General features: G+C 44.6%; 1 protein-coding gene across 5 annotated transcripts in view; it reads right to left on the reverse strand.

The window, feature by feature from the left end:
* Positions 1 to 17,563, reverse strand: part of Kdm5 (Lysine demethylase 5) — a 155,568-nt gene that overhangs the window by 119,713 nt on the left and 18,292 nt on the right. For all 5 annotated transcript variants that reach the window (XM_084605930.1, XM_084605799.1, XM_084605861.1 and 2 more), the window contains 4 exons: positions 10,919 to 11,077; positions 8,554 to 8,673; positions 5,515 to 5,667; positions 1,021 to 1,113 (listed from right to left, as the gene is read on the reverse strand). In XM_084605930.1, coding sequence (XP_084462056.1) covers positions 1,021 to 1,113; positions 5,515 to 5,667; positions 8,554 to 8,673; positions 10,919 to 11,077 — 525 coding nt within the window. The remainder of the gene's footprint in view (positions 1 to 1,020; positions 1,114 to 5,514; positions 5,668 to 8,553; positions 8,674 to 10,918; positions 11,078 to 17,563) is intronic.

Consider the following 17,563-nt stretch of genomic DNA (forward strand, 5'->3'; position numbering starts at 1 on the left):
GTTCAAGCCCTCATTGACACCGGTGCGCAAGTTTCTGTCATGAGCCCAGAACTCCGTTCTCACTTGTGAAAAGTGCTGACCCCTGCCCCTATTTAGGTTGTGCGTGTTGCAGATGGAGCAACGTCAAAGGTCATTGGCTTGTGCTCTGCCCGCGTAACGATTTCTGGCCGCCATACTACTGTCCTCTTCACAGTTCTGCAGCATTGTCCTCAAGACATCATTCTTGGCCTCGACTTTCTTTCTGACCATGCAGCCATCATAGACTGTGCTACAAGCGTCGTTGAACTTGACCTCCCCTCTCCTTTCGACCCACCCTCTCCTGTTCTGCACTGCCTTTGTAGCGTCGACTTTGTCCGCCTGCCACCTGAAGCGGCAACTTATGTTACATTCTGCTCTGTACCCTTTATTCCCGATGGACGCTATATCGTTACCCCAACCCTTGATGCTCCCCTAACCCGAAGCGTTGCCCTTGCTCATACTGTCGTCACAATGACTGTGAACCAAACATGCCTCCTTGTTTTGAACTCTGCGTCGCAAATCGAGCCCCTCCCGCAAGACATCTCGCTCGCCACTCTGTGTCCTGCGAATTAATGCGATATCTCTGTTGTGGCCACCGGTTTAATGCCCTCCTCTGACTGCTCCTTATCTGAAGTTTCCAGACTCTAAGACAACGCCAAGATGATCAATCCGGACCTTTCTCTCCACAAACTCATGCACTCTTTCGTCTGCTGGCATCTTTCAGTGACATTTTTGATTTCGGTCAACGCCCATTGTCTCGAACCACTCTTGTGCAACATTGCATAAACACCGGCGATGCTGCTCCTGTTCATCGCCGCCCTTATCGCGTATCAGGTGCAGAACGCCAAGTAATCCAAAAGGAGGTTGACAAGATGCTCGCTCAAGACATCATCGAACCCTCGACGAGCCCGTAGGCATCCCCAGTCGTTCTGGTTCTGGGAAATACATAGAGTTTCCACGTAACAAGTAAACTGCATTGCACTGCCATCTAAAGAGACATACCTTCATGCCAGAGATGTCTGCATTGATGTGGCGTAGCACAGAGCCATCCACAACGGGAAGGTTGTTCAGGTTCCAACCAGAGTTCATGTAGTCCTGGCATATGCGCACACACACACACACATAAGAAAGAGAATAGGATGAGGCCTATGAAACTGAAAGCAGCCCACTGAAAAGCTTCCAGTCACCGGCAGACACAACATTAAGCACAAACACAGCAAACCTGCACTGCCACAGCAGCTCACACACCACTATCTGACGCTTCTCAAAACATATCAAAAGCAACAATTTTTTTTCCTGTAAACAGAACACAGTCCTGAACAAAAGAAAGGTTGCCGTTTCACATCAGAAATAAATTTCTCAGCTACACCTGATACTTATAAGGAATAATTGCATTTGCATGAATATTACTTTTATTTTCCCCTCACTGCTCCTCAAGACAGCTACAGCACCTTTCCCCATCAGACTTACAAGCTACTACTTGTAGGAGAAACTTTGCCGGGTTTAACTCTGCTTAAACTTGTTAAGATGTGTGAAAGCGCTGCCTGGCATGGTTTTATCACTGAGAGACTGGCACAAAGTTTGGCAAAGTGTGCCTTCCCCAAAATGAAAACTGGTAGCTTTTCAGGAGATGAAATACATATTGTGTGTCTCAGCTTTCGTTGCACACCTTTGTTACAATTACCAGGTACATATATCATAGGTTCGAATCCCTATTGCAAACTTGGCTCCAGCTTAGACGCTAAATGGTAAGCGAAATGGTACGACACCACAATGAACACTGCAAGTATGTTTCTGTCATAACTTTGATACAAAATCATGAGGTATTCATTTGTTGCTACTTCATGCGGACGCCACTCTTAAGCCAAGTAAAGCTTTCGCCTTAAGGGGGGACGCGGGGATCAAAGTGTGAAAATTTCACGAAACATCAAATTTTATAAAAGATCAGATTCGGAATCTACAAGGCCTGTTTAATCACACTGCAAAAAAAAAAATCCTCTGAAAACAGCCTCAAGATGAGCCTAAAAATTGTTTTTGTGACCTCTGGTAGCAAAAAACTGACCGAAATGTCCACGAAAATGGTCGATTTCCGAGTGTAATAACTCCACGCCCGTAGCGCTGATCGCGAAAATTTTGGTACCACTGGAAAGCTTGTTTCACCGCAATACTCCTCCCATCAAAGCCACGTGTGTACGGTAAAAAAACAAATGCACAAAAGTAAAAATGCGAAAGCCTTGCAGAGCCACTTCTAGGAGCTGACTGGTCGCGACAGTCACGTGGAGCACGCTCCCTGCTCTCAGCACGTGGGTGCTGGAAAGCGCGCCACTGCTCGCAGCGTCTGCTCCTGCCTCATTCACACATACTTTTGTCAACTGCTCAGTAGTCTGCGAGTCCGCGGCTGCCGTTCTGCATTTTTCGTCACCCCCACTGTTGCGCGAGGCTTTGTCATTCAATAAATGCCCCTTCTTTGCAGAACATAATCACTTAACAAGCTGTAAAACTCTCCCACGTGTAAATATGCCGATGAACCTCACTGACCCTCCGCGAATTTTTAAATAATTTTGTTCCACACTTCAAATGAAATTGGGGGTATATTCAGGATGGAGTTGGGTAGGGACCGCCAAGAGCGGGGAAAGAGTACGGGACAGACATACGCATTAGCCCACGGCCCCAATTTTTTTATTGTAAGCCCTGATTGGCTACAATAGAGCGTGACCAGCCTTGCAAAGCATTAGAGATTTATTCTCGTGTCTGCACATTCGCACCATCATGCTATTGGCTGTCGGTAGCTAAAACGTTTACTCTTTATTCGCCAACATTCCGTGTACAGCACCTATTCACAGGATATAAGTTAAACTACAGAGGCTTGCTTATTTCTCCTACTATTCTATGCAGAGCGCGCATCCAGGCGCGGCGAGCCGCGTTTCATAAAGCCCATGCTCTGGTGGCACCATCTCGAGTCGTCGACACGAGGTGCCTCACCCGCGGCGGCTCCCTGAACCTACTACCCATATTCTACAGCACCATAGCCGAGGGTGGCAAAAAAAGGCGCAAGAATTCACAAAGAAAACAAGACCAAGATGGTGGCGCTTAGTACGTTGGGAAAGGAATGGCACGCGCTTGTTATATAATTAATTTTTAGTATTTCTGCAGCGACAATTACAGAAAGGGTAGTTTATAAGACATACTACTGGAATATATAATCTTCCAAAAATAGACTGTTTCACGATTTTTCGACTTTCAATGATCACGTCCCCCTTTAAGGGGGGGCGCGACCTTTGAAAACCGAAAAATCGCGAAAAAGTCGATTTTTGGAAGATTATATATTCCGGTAGTATGTCTTATAAACTATCATTTCTGTAATTATCAATGTCCAACTCGCCGTAGAAATACTCGAAATTAATTATTTAACAAGCGGCGGCAGCCACGGAGCAGCGAGCAAGCGCCGACAATTCCCAAACTTCGCGCGCGCACCATACCTCTCCCGCCGAACTGAGCGCCGCCATCTTGGTCTTGTTTTGTTTGTGAATTCTTGCGCTTTCTTCTGCCACCCTCGGCGGCGGCGACGGCGGCGCGGTCGAGGCGTGGCTTGCTACCGATTGAGAGCCTCGTGGCGGCTTTCAAGTTTCCCGCGCTCGAATTCAAGGCTGCGATTGGGCAAAGCGCGCGCTCCGCGAGAACACGGGGGATCGGCCGACTACTATTGGCTGCTGCGGCCGCTGACACGTCGGTCTCCGCCTCCCAGCGTCGTCTGCTACGGCTCTTTGTTTGCTGTCGTTGTTGGCTTCACCATTTTTGCGATCGCCGGATTTACGATCTCTCGTCGTGCCCTCTGAATGGTTTCGTGCAACGTGTTAAACGTTGCGTGGTCGCTCACGATGCCTCGAGGTGCGACACGCATTCAGTGCTGACTTGGCTAGCTTTTTTTTTTTTTTTTTTCGTTACGGCGCTTATGCCGCGGAAGATAACCCGGCAAGTCGCTTATCGCGTTTGGGCCGCTCCTCGTTCCTCTGGCGAGATGCCGCGACAGATAAACCGGGAAACCGCTTGCTGCGTCTGCGCCGCCCACCATGCTAGGGCGAAATGCTGCGGGGGAATCGGGAATGCCGATTGTCGCGGCTTGCAGAGCTCAGGATCAACGGATCTCAGCATGTGGAAAGTGGTCCGCGGCACCAAGGCGTTCGCTGTAGCCGATCGGCTAGTCGCACAGATGTTCGCTGCAGCCGAGATCGACGGAGCGCCATAGCCATAATGTATATTTTGACGGCCGCACCGGACTTGTTCGTGATAATTGCGAGTGTTCGTCTTAAGTGGGGCCGTTATAAGTGGGCTCGACTGTACCTGAATAAATTTTTGAGGGCAAGGCAAGCCCATGTATTCAAAATATTATGTCTGGGATTTGTCATAATTAATTTGGTTAATCAACATTGGTCTAATTGATAACAAAAAATCCAATTCTATGCTATTTTTCAGCAAGAAAATTTAGAAAAAGGGCTTTGTCTTGCCCTGAGGAACCTATCTAGGAATCAGCATGACAAACTGCACAATGCCAGCGCCTTTCACAATTTCTCCAGGCTTGATATAAAGGACCTACTCGCACCAGTTTGATATGCTTCTGTAACTTGAGAACTAGCGTGCACAATTCTATGAAACTTGGTGGTATTTCATTTGTTAATGTCATGAGCCTGTCTTGAAAATTTCATCATGATAACTTGAGAAACAAAAAAGTTATTGTTCTCTCAACCTTTGAGAGCCGTTTTCTCAGAATCAATTTTTTGCACGGTGTGGCTGCTAGGGAAAGTCATAGCTCAAGAACCGCTTATTGGATTTTCATGAGGTTTTTTTTGTTACATACCTAAGTAAAATTCTGAGGGCAAGACAATTCGTTTTTTTTTTTCAAAATATTTCGTGTGTAATTAGGGGCAGTCAATTAAAATATCGTTAAGTCAGGTGTAAATTTGAACACTAAATTTGGGGCTGTACTAAAATTTTTCAGAGAGGAAATTTGGAAAAAGGGAATTGTCTTGCCCTGGGGAAACTATCCAGGAATGACCATAACAAATTTCACACTGCTAGCACATTTTGCAAATTCTCCAGGCCCGCCCCTAGGGACCTATGTAAACTATCTTGATATACTCCTCTAACTTGAGAACCGATGAGCCCAGCTCCATGAAACTTAGTAGTTCTTCAAATGTGTGTACTATGAGCATACCCTGAAAATTTCATTCAGATACCTCAAGAAATAAAAAAGTTGGAGTTCAAGGGTAGCCTCCCCCCTTAATATCCCACTTGTGACTCGGTATCACGAAGCAACCATTGGCGCCCACCAGGTGCTCTAAGTGGATACCTACGACCATGTAAGCACCTTCAACGAAGCATTGAAGTAACACTACACCAGCATTCCTACGTCAGGTCACATCCACGATTTAAGCATTTACAGATTCCACTAAAGTGGTGTGCACTGTTTTCATGCGCCACATGCCACACATAACTCACCTCGTCCCCCGGCAGGAGTTCACTGTTCTTTGTGGGAAAGCCCGAGCCGTGTTCCACTGAGTGCAGGTCCGCTCCATACTCCACCGTCACATCTTCATCAACGGCAGAGACAATCCTCCAGAACTCTTTCTCCACTGCATCGGTGGGAATCATCTGCAGCAAAAATTCAAATTAACAGTCAACAAACTTTTCCATACTGCAGTAAAAGAACGCTTGAAATGGGAAAAAAAAAAAAAAAAAACATTTAAACCTGATAACCATGGCCTTTTAATTTCATTTCATTTCCACCAAGTGAGTTCATCTCAACATTTTCCAAAATGCAAGTTCAGGCAAACATTGCTTGCGCGATGCTTCTGCACTGAATATTCTATCCTAATACATAAGAATTAAATTTCATTATGTTTCAAGTAGATCAAATACAGTGAAAGCTCGTTAATTCGAACCCCGATAATTCAAATTTTCGGATAATTCAAACGAAACTACTTGGTCCGGCCAAACTCCATAGAGATCTGTGTATAAAAAAGCCCGTTAATTCGAATGCGAGTCGGTTCCGCTACGGCTACTTCGAACTACGCGCCGCCGCATCTGGGCGGCTTGGCGCACCATCGCACGGGAGAAAAAAAAAAAAAAAGGAAACACCTCCGCGATTGGAAGGCATAATTAGAGGCTGCGCATGTCCAAGACGGGGACAGAAGATGGAACCAGGTAAAACCATGGAAGAGTGGGCAAAACTTAAAGGGCGCCATGACCGGCGTGGCGACCGGCGGCGTTGGACGAAGGGGACGGCGGCCGTGGCAAGATCAGTGCATGGCAGCGGCGGCGGCTGCCTGCTCTCTCTCCTGCGCTACCTCCGTAGCTCCTAAATACTCGTTAATTCCAACCCTGTTAATTTGGAAATAGGGATAAGTACTTTCGGCGCGGTCCCAGCCAACGCCCATGAAAGGCTATGATCTCGGACGGGCACTATGAGTTAAACTTTTTTTTTTCTTTTTTTTTTTTTTTTTTTTTTTTTTTGCGATAGCCATCCATCCTTTCATCTATCAGCTGTCAACGGAAGCACGCGAGTCAGCCGCGATCATGACGCCGGCTTTTAGCAACGTTCCTTCAAAAGCCGCTTGCTGCTATCATGCGTTCCGATGATTGGAGTGGCAGTAGACAGCGCTTGCCCCAGTCGCTCATAGCATGATAAAGCGAACGTACTGAAAACGAGGCTTCCCCAACAGGACAAGCGCTGGCACTTTGCCAAGTTCGCTTCCCCCCCCCCCTCGTGTTGAAGCTAAAGTCAAAAGATAAACACGCCCTTATCGCTGCGCAGCATCTTGGCTCACATGTGGACCGTGACTGACGGCGCGCTAACTACTGACGCCTTTATTATTATTTTTTTGTTTTGTTTTTTTCAGATTCGTAGCCACAAATCGGGGCTGGGTGAGTTCCATTATGCGAGCGAGTTCGTTACACGACTAAATACGGTACATTTACTGCAATACAAATGGTTCTTGACACTTTTTTCGAGGCCATTCGATAATTCGAACATCCGATAATTCGAACTTTTCCCCCGGTCCCGTGAAGTTTGAATTAACGAGCTTTTACTGTACCCTTTTCTGCACTAGATAAAAATTCCAACTAATAGCATCTATATTTGCACAACGAATAAGTAGAGGTGTGCAAATATCCAAAATTTCGATATGAATCGAATATGGTTTTCGTTATTCAATTTGTACTGGTACTTGAAAAACTGACATTCGAAATTTTCAAATATTAGAAAATTACCGACTGCACAGATAATTTTCGAGGTCACTGCAGTTTCCCTACACACTGCATGCTTCCCCACAATGATTGAGCGCTTCGGTTGTGCAGTGAAGCGTGCTCACAATGAGACTGGGCAATTTTGAGAAAAGGGACCTTCCCTTTTGTGAGGAGGGCCTTCCAAAGCGAAGCATTTGATGAAACTTTGAAAGAACATCCTTCTTAGTTCAGTTTCTTCTTAAATGCAGACATCAATTGTGCAGGTGTACAGTCAAGGACAAAAGTTTACGGGACGCGAGTTCAGGGGAAAATATTTATTTCTGCTCGGTCGCGTAAATATGGAGAATGAAATTACTTGGTCACGAGGGGACATGCGCGCCCCATTCAGAGAAAAAAAAAAATGCACATGCAAACTAGCGAGGCAACGAAGAAATAAATGTTTTTCCACAAATACGCGTCCCGAAAACTTTTGTCCCTGACTGTACATCAGATAACATTAATATTATGATGCTAGCAGGTTTTAGCAATTTTTTTGTGGTCCCTTGAAGGCAGAGTTAATGAGGCTTTACTGCATTCAGCAGCGATATGACAGCTCCACAGAGCTTCATGCAGGTTCTTCCTGTAAGAAAACTGGCATTTGAAACCCTGTATAAAATTTACGGTAATTTTTCAATTCACTTTTGCGCAATTCTTGACAGAAACAAGACAAACAGTGTTTGCTACATCTTAATTTTCAGTCTTTTTTTTTTTTTTGCTGATCAGATATTCGAAGGCATTTATTTTTCCACTTTAGGATCTGCTTCATGTTCGAAACTTTCAATATAGGCACACCCCTACGAATAAGCAACCATTCCAACAGGAAGTAAGGTAGGCAACAGAAGTTGTAAGCTAGCACAAAGGCAAGTAACTTTATGGTCGGTCAAATTAAGAAAATCAAGGGTCAAAGGCTGAGGTTAAAGGTTAAGATCCAAGGCCGAATGCCAAAGGTCGAACGCTGAGACTGCCCACATACCTTCTGGTTTTCAGATTTCATTATCATTAACTTGACTACGCTCACTGCAGGGCAAAGGTCTACACGCCTACAATTAACCCAGTCCTGTTCCCCACCTTATGTTCTCTACTATGTTTTACCCCACTTATGTTTTTACAGGATAATATGTGGCAGCTGCAACCATACCTTCAGACCTGCCACTGGCATTTTCTGTCCACCATGTTCAAAGAACTTTAAGACTAAAAGTCAAAGATTGAAGTCAGACCAACCAAGCTTACTACACCAAGCAAATTTCAACTTACATGCACTGGCTTATTGAAGTAGTTGGACTTGAATCTATCCGCCATCTCGCCAAAGTCCTGGAGGGTGTATTCGCGTATTGCCTGCTCAAAGCCAAACGCTTCCTGGGGTTTCCGCACTTCCTAAAAATGCAACAAGACTTCAATCACTCTCTCGTGCTGCACAAAATGCAGCAATAGCGCTTGAAACTTTCACCCTTCACCTTAGAACCTGCACAGTTGGTACCTCTTCAAACATATGCAACTGGCATGATCCATGCTCCAGAAAAAAATAAGTCACAAAGGTCTTCACAGGGTGTGCTTTCGAGCAGTACAGTCTGACCATTTAAGGCACCTGCGAAGCTAAGGTCCTCAAGAGATGAGGCTCACCCTCACTTGGAAAGTACTCTAAATGCCCCACTGAACGGCTAAAAAGCAGAATCCTTTTACAAAATCAGTGCATTGTGAACCTTCAGTATGGCAATGGAAGCAGCTGAAGAAAACACTGCTTCAAGCTTAAAGGCAAAAGTGTGTAATGGCCACCATAAAACCTATGACATACTTTAAAGTTTAAATTCAGGCTCAATGTTACTTCGCGCCAATGAAGTATTTTTCTTTTATCCCTTGCACATCCCCCCTTTGCTGCATCGTGTGAATCACAAGACAGCACTATTGCATGACAGCAAATTCCTTTTACAGCCGTGTTATTGTCTCTGTGCTAAAATTTAGATGTGTTCCTACAAATACTTAGAATGAATTTATGCACAAAATTTAGACAGACAATCTGAAACATATTCCCGAAAACGAAACTCAAGAGTACCAAAGACTATACTCCCGGACAAGTTTTTGTGGCTGTGCAGTCAAAGCTACAGAGCCAAAACGCATCAGCTCACTGCACGGCAGATATAGTCCCTTGATAAATTATGTGAATCGTGCTCTAGAATATCATATATTGCAGAAATGCCTATATTATTGTTACATCAAGATTGCACTACAATATAAGGCAACACAACGTTAGTGCCGTGCATTTTAAAAGAGGGACACGACACCGTGCAAACGGGATGGCCGAGCGCCATCTACCGGCTCCCGAAGTGTACGTCAGCTGCTGCTGTGTCTACCCATCGGTTTCTGTGCGCATTCGCAACACGCTTATTTCATTAGCGTACGTGGCATGTGATATTCATTAACTGTGAATATGCATTCCCTTAGACCTTTAGTAGTGTAAAGAAAGACATCTCTCCTTCATTGGAGGCTCGGAGAGAATTATTTCAACTAAAGGCGGAAATGAAACCGAAACCGTACCTGAGGCCACATATGCCAGAACTACATGGTGTAGTAATAACATGACGAAAGCTCCACCCCCGTAAGCCTTGGCTCCCTAGCCAGAAAAACTTGTTCATAAGTATAGTCATAAATGCACTGCTGTGCATCAAAGGATGTCATATTTACACGATTGTAAGCCAACTCGAATGCAAGTCGACCCACCCCAGATCGCATGTCCAGGAAAACAAAAAAGACGCACCGGTGGATGCTTTCCATAACGAATATTTACTGCCTGGCTAGACCACTCATCAGATCACTTATTTTGGCAATAACGCTGCATGCTTGGTCTCCAGCTCTGGACAGTGTACTGACTGCGGTCCACGGAAAACTCTTCGCTTGGCATCACAGTTGAAATTTTGCCTCGCTGCTGCCGCCAAGCACGCATGACCTGTTTAGAAGCTTTAAATTTGCAGCCCACTCCACAGTTTGCTTCTTTGGCATAAATGATGCCCACCCTCTTGAACGCTGCAGTGAATGAGCGCCAAATGCTTTATCGGACTGGAGAGCTCATGATGAAGCACGTGGCCAGCCGTCAAGTCAAAGGCGTGAACTCTCCCCCAACAAATGATCCGTTTCGGCTCTTCCATCAACAGTCCACACTTTCTGAAGTGTCGCCATGTCACTTGACCCGACGCAACTGACATGCAAAAAGAAAGCGAGTGTCCCCGTGATAGGAAGAGTGGCTCTTCCGCGAACTATCGACACTCCCGTAAGCGCAGCTTGCGCTGTGCAGTAAAAGTAAAAAAAGAAAAAAAAAAATTCTTCCATGCAGCTTGCAGGGTAACCGAACGTTGTGCTTAGAGCTGTAGAGCAAGCAAATTCGCTGTAGCCTCTCCGATACATTTTTTTTTACCTTGCTCTTATTGGCAGTGCCATGCTTTGACACCCAACTCTCCACCTTCGGATTTTCAAATTCTCAAAAAGAGGTAGACTTACAATCGTGTAAATACAGTAACCCATTTCTTCCACTGTGCCTCAGTGAGGTTCATTTCTCACCACTGTTGTGCAAGTTTATCTAAAGGAATCTTGGCTGATGTGCCAAGACAAAGAATGTAAGTATACTGACTGCAGCAACGCAGCGCGGGCAGCGCCAGTCTCCACGGGGTATCTCAGCCAACGGGGGCAGCAGGCAGAAGGTGTGGTAGCTGTCATCACAGCCATCGCACAACAGCATGCTCTCTTCATCATCACCCCGGCCGCACGTGTGACACACTATCTGTTCAATCTGCAGGAGGTGCACCCAAGAAAGTCAACACAGATGAACACACTCGCTCTGCACGGCAAGGACACTCAACTTGTGCACATTTTCACCATGCAAGCTCTTCTAGGGCTCCCTCCAAGACAAACTTCAAGAGCCCAGAAATTTAGTTCCTCTTAACAGACGTGCACCTAAGCTGTGTGAGCACATGCTCATACATCCACAAATGTTTTATATGCAAATGTTTTTTAATGCATCCACAAATGTTTTACATGAAAACAATGAATAGCCTTCCAAAGAGAATATTTGCAAATGAAGCATTTTCAGCACTGTGCACCAATGCGAGTTAAACACAGTATAAAACCAGCTCCCGTTACTACAAATGAAAATGGCACTGGTCTAGTTTCCTTTTTCTTTGCTTTACTTTTGCCACAGTGTCTCACAGCTGTTGCCCTTTTTTTTTCTTTTTGCTTTGAATTCTCCATCGAGCATTTCAAAGGTAGCCAACAGTGTAACCTCTGCAACACGGCTAATTACCAGTCCAAAGCAGGCACATCAGATGCCTTTCCGTACACAGCACCAATATCTGGACCTCTGTGCACCACAGTAAAACAACATGTTACGATGCCACGTCCGCCGAAATAGAGACCTCGGATATCCAAGGCGTCAAGTCAAAGAGCAGGTGAACTTTGTGCAGGTGTGCCTTGCAATCTGTGCCTGTGCAATGCCGAGATCTTATAATGTCACATCTCAGGCACGATGGTGCCCTGCCTTTTCAAGGCCAACAAGAAGGCTTCCCCCCCTCCCAAAAGACAGCTTCCCCTCACTGCATCACTTGCATGCGCACCTCTGAATTGCCTTCTGCTCCATGTCACACTGATAGGACAATCAATTTCGTGCATCATTCATAGGGTACCTCCGAGCTGATGCACAACGACATTTCCTTTTTACCATTTAGTACCTACAGCTTCTCGTGTTTGCATATAAATGTGCTTATCCCTTTCACTTCTATTTACTATTCAACAATGCCTATTATTTACTTTAAGTAGTCTCATGCTTTATTTTTACAGGGTACTTCAATGAACATTTAAACATTTTCTTATATATGGGTGAATGTATAGAGAGAGACTTTTCAGAAAAGGAATTCCAATTACCGAGGTAACTGACCGTACAGCAGCCGATGCTACCAATGAAGAAAATGTCACACTCTAAAGCGCTACAAAAAGCCAATCAAAACAGCAATTGAATGCATAAGGTACACAGACAGTTCAAACCAAGCACAACATTCACTGGCAATGTGTTGCAATGCCTTCGGAGTCCAATTCAAACTGCCTCTGCTATACTGTACCACTTTTTCTTCCTTCGTCGCTTCCAAAAGCGACTTTTCATTTTTTTTTTTTTCTTGTATCAGGCAAGCAAAAAGAAGTTCACGTCACAGAACAATATTCGAGTGCCACGGCCACTACAACATATCACCAACGGGGCTGCATTTGTACTAATAGGGACCTTGCACTGGAGTTTTGAGTAGGCTAGCGCCACCTCGTGGTGGCCAAGAAAAGCCTGACTGGGTAGTACAACAGCGGCTCTGCCTTTCTAAGTCAATTCGCGCTTTTTTTTTTTGCCCCTTCGTGAGCGTGAATGGAGTCGTCATGTATCATGGACATCATTGTGAACCGGCAGTAGCCTAACATTTAAAAAAAAAAAAAAAAAAAAGCAGCAGCGTTGCGGCTGCCTTCCGGCGAAATGTTTAAAGCATGTGGCATTGATCTTGCCGTGTACCATCCGTCCCGAAACATAGTCACCGCTGCTATTTTCGCTTCCGTCGTAGGGTGCCACGGACAAGTTGACAATTTCATTGTTCAACTCTACTGCTTTCTTTCAAGCCGCGCGAAACGGGGCTACAGTGCGATTAGTACAGGCGGTCATGTGCATGCATGCACTGGTTAGAGAAACGCCGGTCGCTCTAAGCTGGCCTCTCCGCCGGCTCAGAGCTGAAATATATGGAGTACAGCTATATATGCGTGTTTATTTATGATCGAGAGCAAAACTATCTGTTATGCTACTGCTTTCAGCAGCTGTGTAAGTAAGAACTGCACGTGCGTACGTAAAGCAACGAAAAGTGAGGACGATATACTAGAATTTACTTAAAACGTTTGCTACCTCCATGAAAGCAGCCATTCACTTTCAAGAGAAAACAGTAATAGACCTCAATTGAGGCATATCTATAATTACTAAGCAGCCGACAATAGCATTTCGGTCATGCACCGCGCATTCTTGATCTGATGGAGCGCTTAATTCTAATATGCAAAGTCCCCACTGCCCCCAACAGGCAAAAGCTCTGGCTCGAGAGTTGCAAGCACATAAATCGAAGGCTATTAGCAGTTGAGCAGTGAAACGAGGTCAGCGTGCCTTCTGACATCTGCATCTAATGTCAGCTTTCTGTGGGACTTTCCAGTTCGTGGACTGTATTTCCAAACATTACGAGTGTGACTTCTCAGCTAAACGGTGCGTAAAAAGCAAAAACCAGCTTAGGGTCAACTTACAAGCTCACATGCATGCATTCAACGCTAACCCCAACGGCCCCTGCACGGCCGCCTCAAGGTGCCCATTGGAAGGACTCTGTCTCTCAGAGGGGTTGTTTACGCTGCCTATCTGTGTTGCGGTTTCATGTATTCACTTGCTTCAGCTCAGCTGCATGTAAAGCTTTCGTAGAGCTCCACGAATTCGCGCGACACTCGCCTGGATATATCGACTGGCAGCGCACCGAGACTTCGCCTCCGATTGTTGCATGTCGTATAATGCCTGACATTGGATTATTTATTGGCGTTTTTTACGTCATGACACCCCTAAAAGAATTTTCAGCGCCTTAAATTCATTGTAATTCATACATAACAGAAATTAAAAGCGATGGATCCATACTGACTCCTAGCAATCGAATACAGACGCTGGGGATTTGTACTACCCAGCAGACGCCTAGGGGGCGATTTTTAGCACCATTTTCGCGGCGTCCCCTGGGCAGCGCAATGCTCCTATGGACTTAAGTTTTGGTTTTGAGCAGAGAAAGGCACAAAATTTCCTCACACTGCAAGGCATGAGTAACCTATTCTTAATTTCAAACACCTTACACAGCATTACAGCTGTCATCAGCCTGGCTGATAGTCTGTTCCTGAAAAGTCATGTGTTGGGTCCGATGGCACATAGTAGGCAGCCGAGGCCATCAGCAGGCGCCAAACGAAAGGTTAATGCATCTATATTGTGGGAAAGAGCTAAAATGACATCATATTTCATAATTTTTTCAGAAGCTTTGCGTCCTTTAAAAACATAAAAACGGGAAAATTGTCTGTCTTTCTACCCCCATTAACCTAGGGTGTAACAAAATGTGTCCATTATAAATAAACTGTGAGCAATGCTTTTTCCTTACTTTCTCAAGGTTTCTGCATGAATACTGAATGTAGCTTGAGGTCTCCACATCTTTGCATAGCTTGCATGCAGGTTTCTCTTTTTTTGTCAAGGCAAAGCTACAAGTAGGATGTGCGTGCCCAATGTGAAGATGACATAAAATCACTTTAATTATGATGATGATGATGATGGATTTTAATGACGCAAGGGCATCTCAGGCCAAAGAGCGCCAAACACAAGGTGAACAGTCTACTCAAGTTGACGTAATGTGCTAAGTTGTGATGTTCCATGAGGGATAAAAACAGTGGTACAGTGGTACAGTGGTACAGTGGTAAATAGGGCCTAAAAAATTCATTCGCTCTCTAAAATCACTAAAAACAGTGGTGTATAGGGCCTAAAATTCATTCGCACTGTATGATGAGCTGTGAAAAAAAAAAGATATGTAGATGCTCATCCGTCCTCTCAAGGAGGAACGGGCTGAGACTCGCGTCGATAGGGAATTTCATGTAAAAAGCTTACTTTCGTTAAGAATTTGAGCGCATGATTTAAAGGAAACATTGGGTTGTCACCAATAAAAATGGATGGGTGGGCAGGTATTTGATAAGTGTACAAGGAGGGGAAAATGACCTCTCCTTTCTGGTTCGAGTTGTGCACATATAATTAAAACATGAATTACAGTAAGCCGATCACCACATCTAAAACAGTGTGGTGCAGGAGAGTTTGTTAAAAGATATGTGTTGTGTATGTGTGACCAATTCTCAGCCTGCTCAGAGCAACTTCTTTAATCTGTCTCGTTTTTCTGTGGTGTACCTGCCTATCCTTAGCTTCACTGTGTGTAGTTTATTTTCTGTTTCTGCATCCCACTCCTCTTGCCATTGCTGCTAAATCATGTTTTTATGTGTGGCTTGAGGTCATGATAAGTTATCAAAGTCTGTCATTTCGAAGGGCAGCTAACACAGCAAGCCTATCAGCAACCTCGTTGCCTGGTATACAACGGTGGCCTGGTACCCAACATAGCGTAATTTTAAGTTCTAATTTATGGGCAGACATAAGGTTGTAAAAGAGAGCATTTAGGACCGAGTTCTTATGCCATTTCGAAGAAGATAGGTTAAAACACTGAGGGAGTCTGTGTAGATTACCGCTGTACATACTTTGTTTTCAATAATGTGTCCCACAGCTAGCAGGATTCCATGGCATTCAGCGGTAAATATACTTATATGTCTGTTCAGTGTTTTTGAAAGTGAAAATTGCAGTCCATGTGCTGCACAGGACACTTGAGCAGACTTTGAAGTATCAGTGTAATATTCATCACAAGTGTACTTCGCCTGAAGTGACATGAAGTGCTGCTGTATGGCAATAGCGGATGCGTGCTTCCCCACTTCAAGAAACGACAGGTCACAATTAACATCATGTATTTCCCAAGGAGGAATTAAGTTTTTTATGGAAGCTGTATGAAGACTGGTAACCAGAACGCCCAGATGTTCAATGTGCGTGGCAACTCTGATTGGATATGGTGGTATCAGAGATGGTTTTCTTGAGAAAAGTGCTGTGCTAGTTTTGTCAAGCAGGAGCCGGCGACATGGATGATCCAGTTGGCATAGTACCTTCATAGCATAAGTTACACAAGTGAATTCTCTTCTTCGTTGCAGTGACCATCGGTTCGCCTCGACATAAAGACCAGCAATTGGGCTAGTTCGAAAAGCGCCCGTGGCGAGGCAAAGGCCGAGGTGGTGCACGGGATCAAGCAGTTTTAGAGCAGAGGATGATGCGGACCCATTGACCATTGAGCCATAGTCAATGCGTGATAGAACTACAGTGAAATCTCGTTACTATGAACACCACGTTAACGAATTTTTCAAACTATGAACATTTTCAATTGAGGTTTTGCTCGTCTACACACGTGCCTACTGCCAAGGTAAGTCATTTTCATACTTAGGTTTGACCACTGGCTTATAATCGCAGATTTTTCATTACAACAATATTTCAAAGTGATGAAAAATAACGAATAATTTTTTGCGGTCCCGCGGGATTCGTTATATCAAGATTTGACTGTATGCTATTCAGAAGGCTCAGAAGGCAGTTGCGGTCTGTGCCCAATGAAAGGTGAGAGAGAATTTTTAGCAGATTTATTGCTTTGAGACACTTCAGTCGCAACTGTTTTATGTGGGCAATGAAGGAAAGTTTTTCGTCAACAACTACGCCAAGAAATTTATGTTCCTTTTTAAAGGCAAGGCTCTGACCATTCAGTGTAATGTTGAAGTCGGGTCTGATGCCACGCTGCTTAGAGAAAAGTACACACACTCTTTTCAGAGTTAAATTTAGCCCATTGTCATCAGCCCACTTGGACAATCTGTTAACACCTAGCTGAATCTGTCTTTCACAGATGCCAAAGTTGCAAGATTTGAAGCTATCTGGATGTATACAGAGCAAGAAATGGTTTTTGGCAGCATGCTTTTTTTTTAAAGTTCATTTTGACTATGAAAAGTGTGCAACTGAGAACACCACCTTGAGGGACACCATTTTCCTGAATGTACTGCTTTGAGTATGCATTGCCAACACGAACTTCGAAGGTCCGTTCAGACAAGTAACTTCGTATTGTATTCAGCATGTTCCCTCTGATGCCAAGAGAGAAGATGTCGCGGATGATACCATAGCGCCAAGTGGTATCATATGATTTTTCAAGATCGAAAAAGACAGATAAACAATGTTGTTTATGTACAAAAGCATCCCTTGCATAAGACTCAAATGCAATGAGCTGATCAGTTGTTGACCGTCCAGCTCTAAAACCAGCTTGGTTTTGATGAAGACCTTGTATTCAAGGAAATGAAGAAGGCGACGATTTACCATTTTTTCAGAAAGCTTGCATAGACAGCTGGTTACAGCAACAGGCCGATAACTAGCAGCAAGTGTGGGTTCTTTTCCAGATTTTAATATTGGGATAATGATCACTTCCTTCCATGATTTAGGAAAGCGTCCTGTGGCCCATACTTTATTATACAGGCAGAGTAGGGTTTCAAGAGTGTCCACATGCAGCTGCCTGAGTATTCCATATGTGAGCTTGTCAGGACCTGGTGCTGTGTTACCACATGTGCCTAGTGCAACCTTCAACTCCTG

The sequence above is a fragment of the Amblyomma maculatum genome, chromosome 1 (genome assembly GCF_055883805.1).
Source record: "Amblyomma maculatum isolate TAMU_Amacu chromosome 1, ASM5588380v1, whole genome shotgun sequence".
NCBI classification, from domain to species: domain Eukaryota; kingdom Metazoa; phylum Arthropoda; class Arachnida; order Ixodida; family Ixodidae; genus Amblyomma; species Amblyomma maculatum.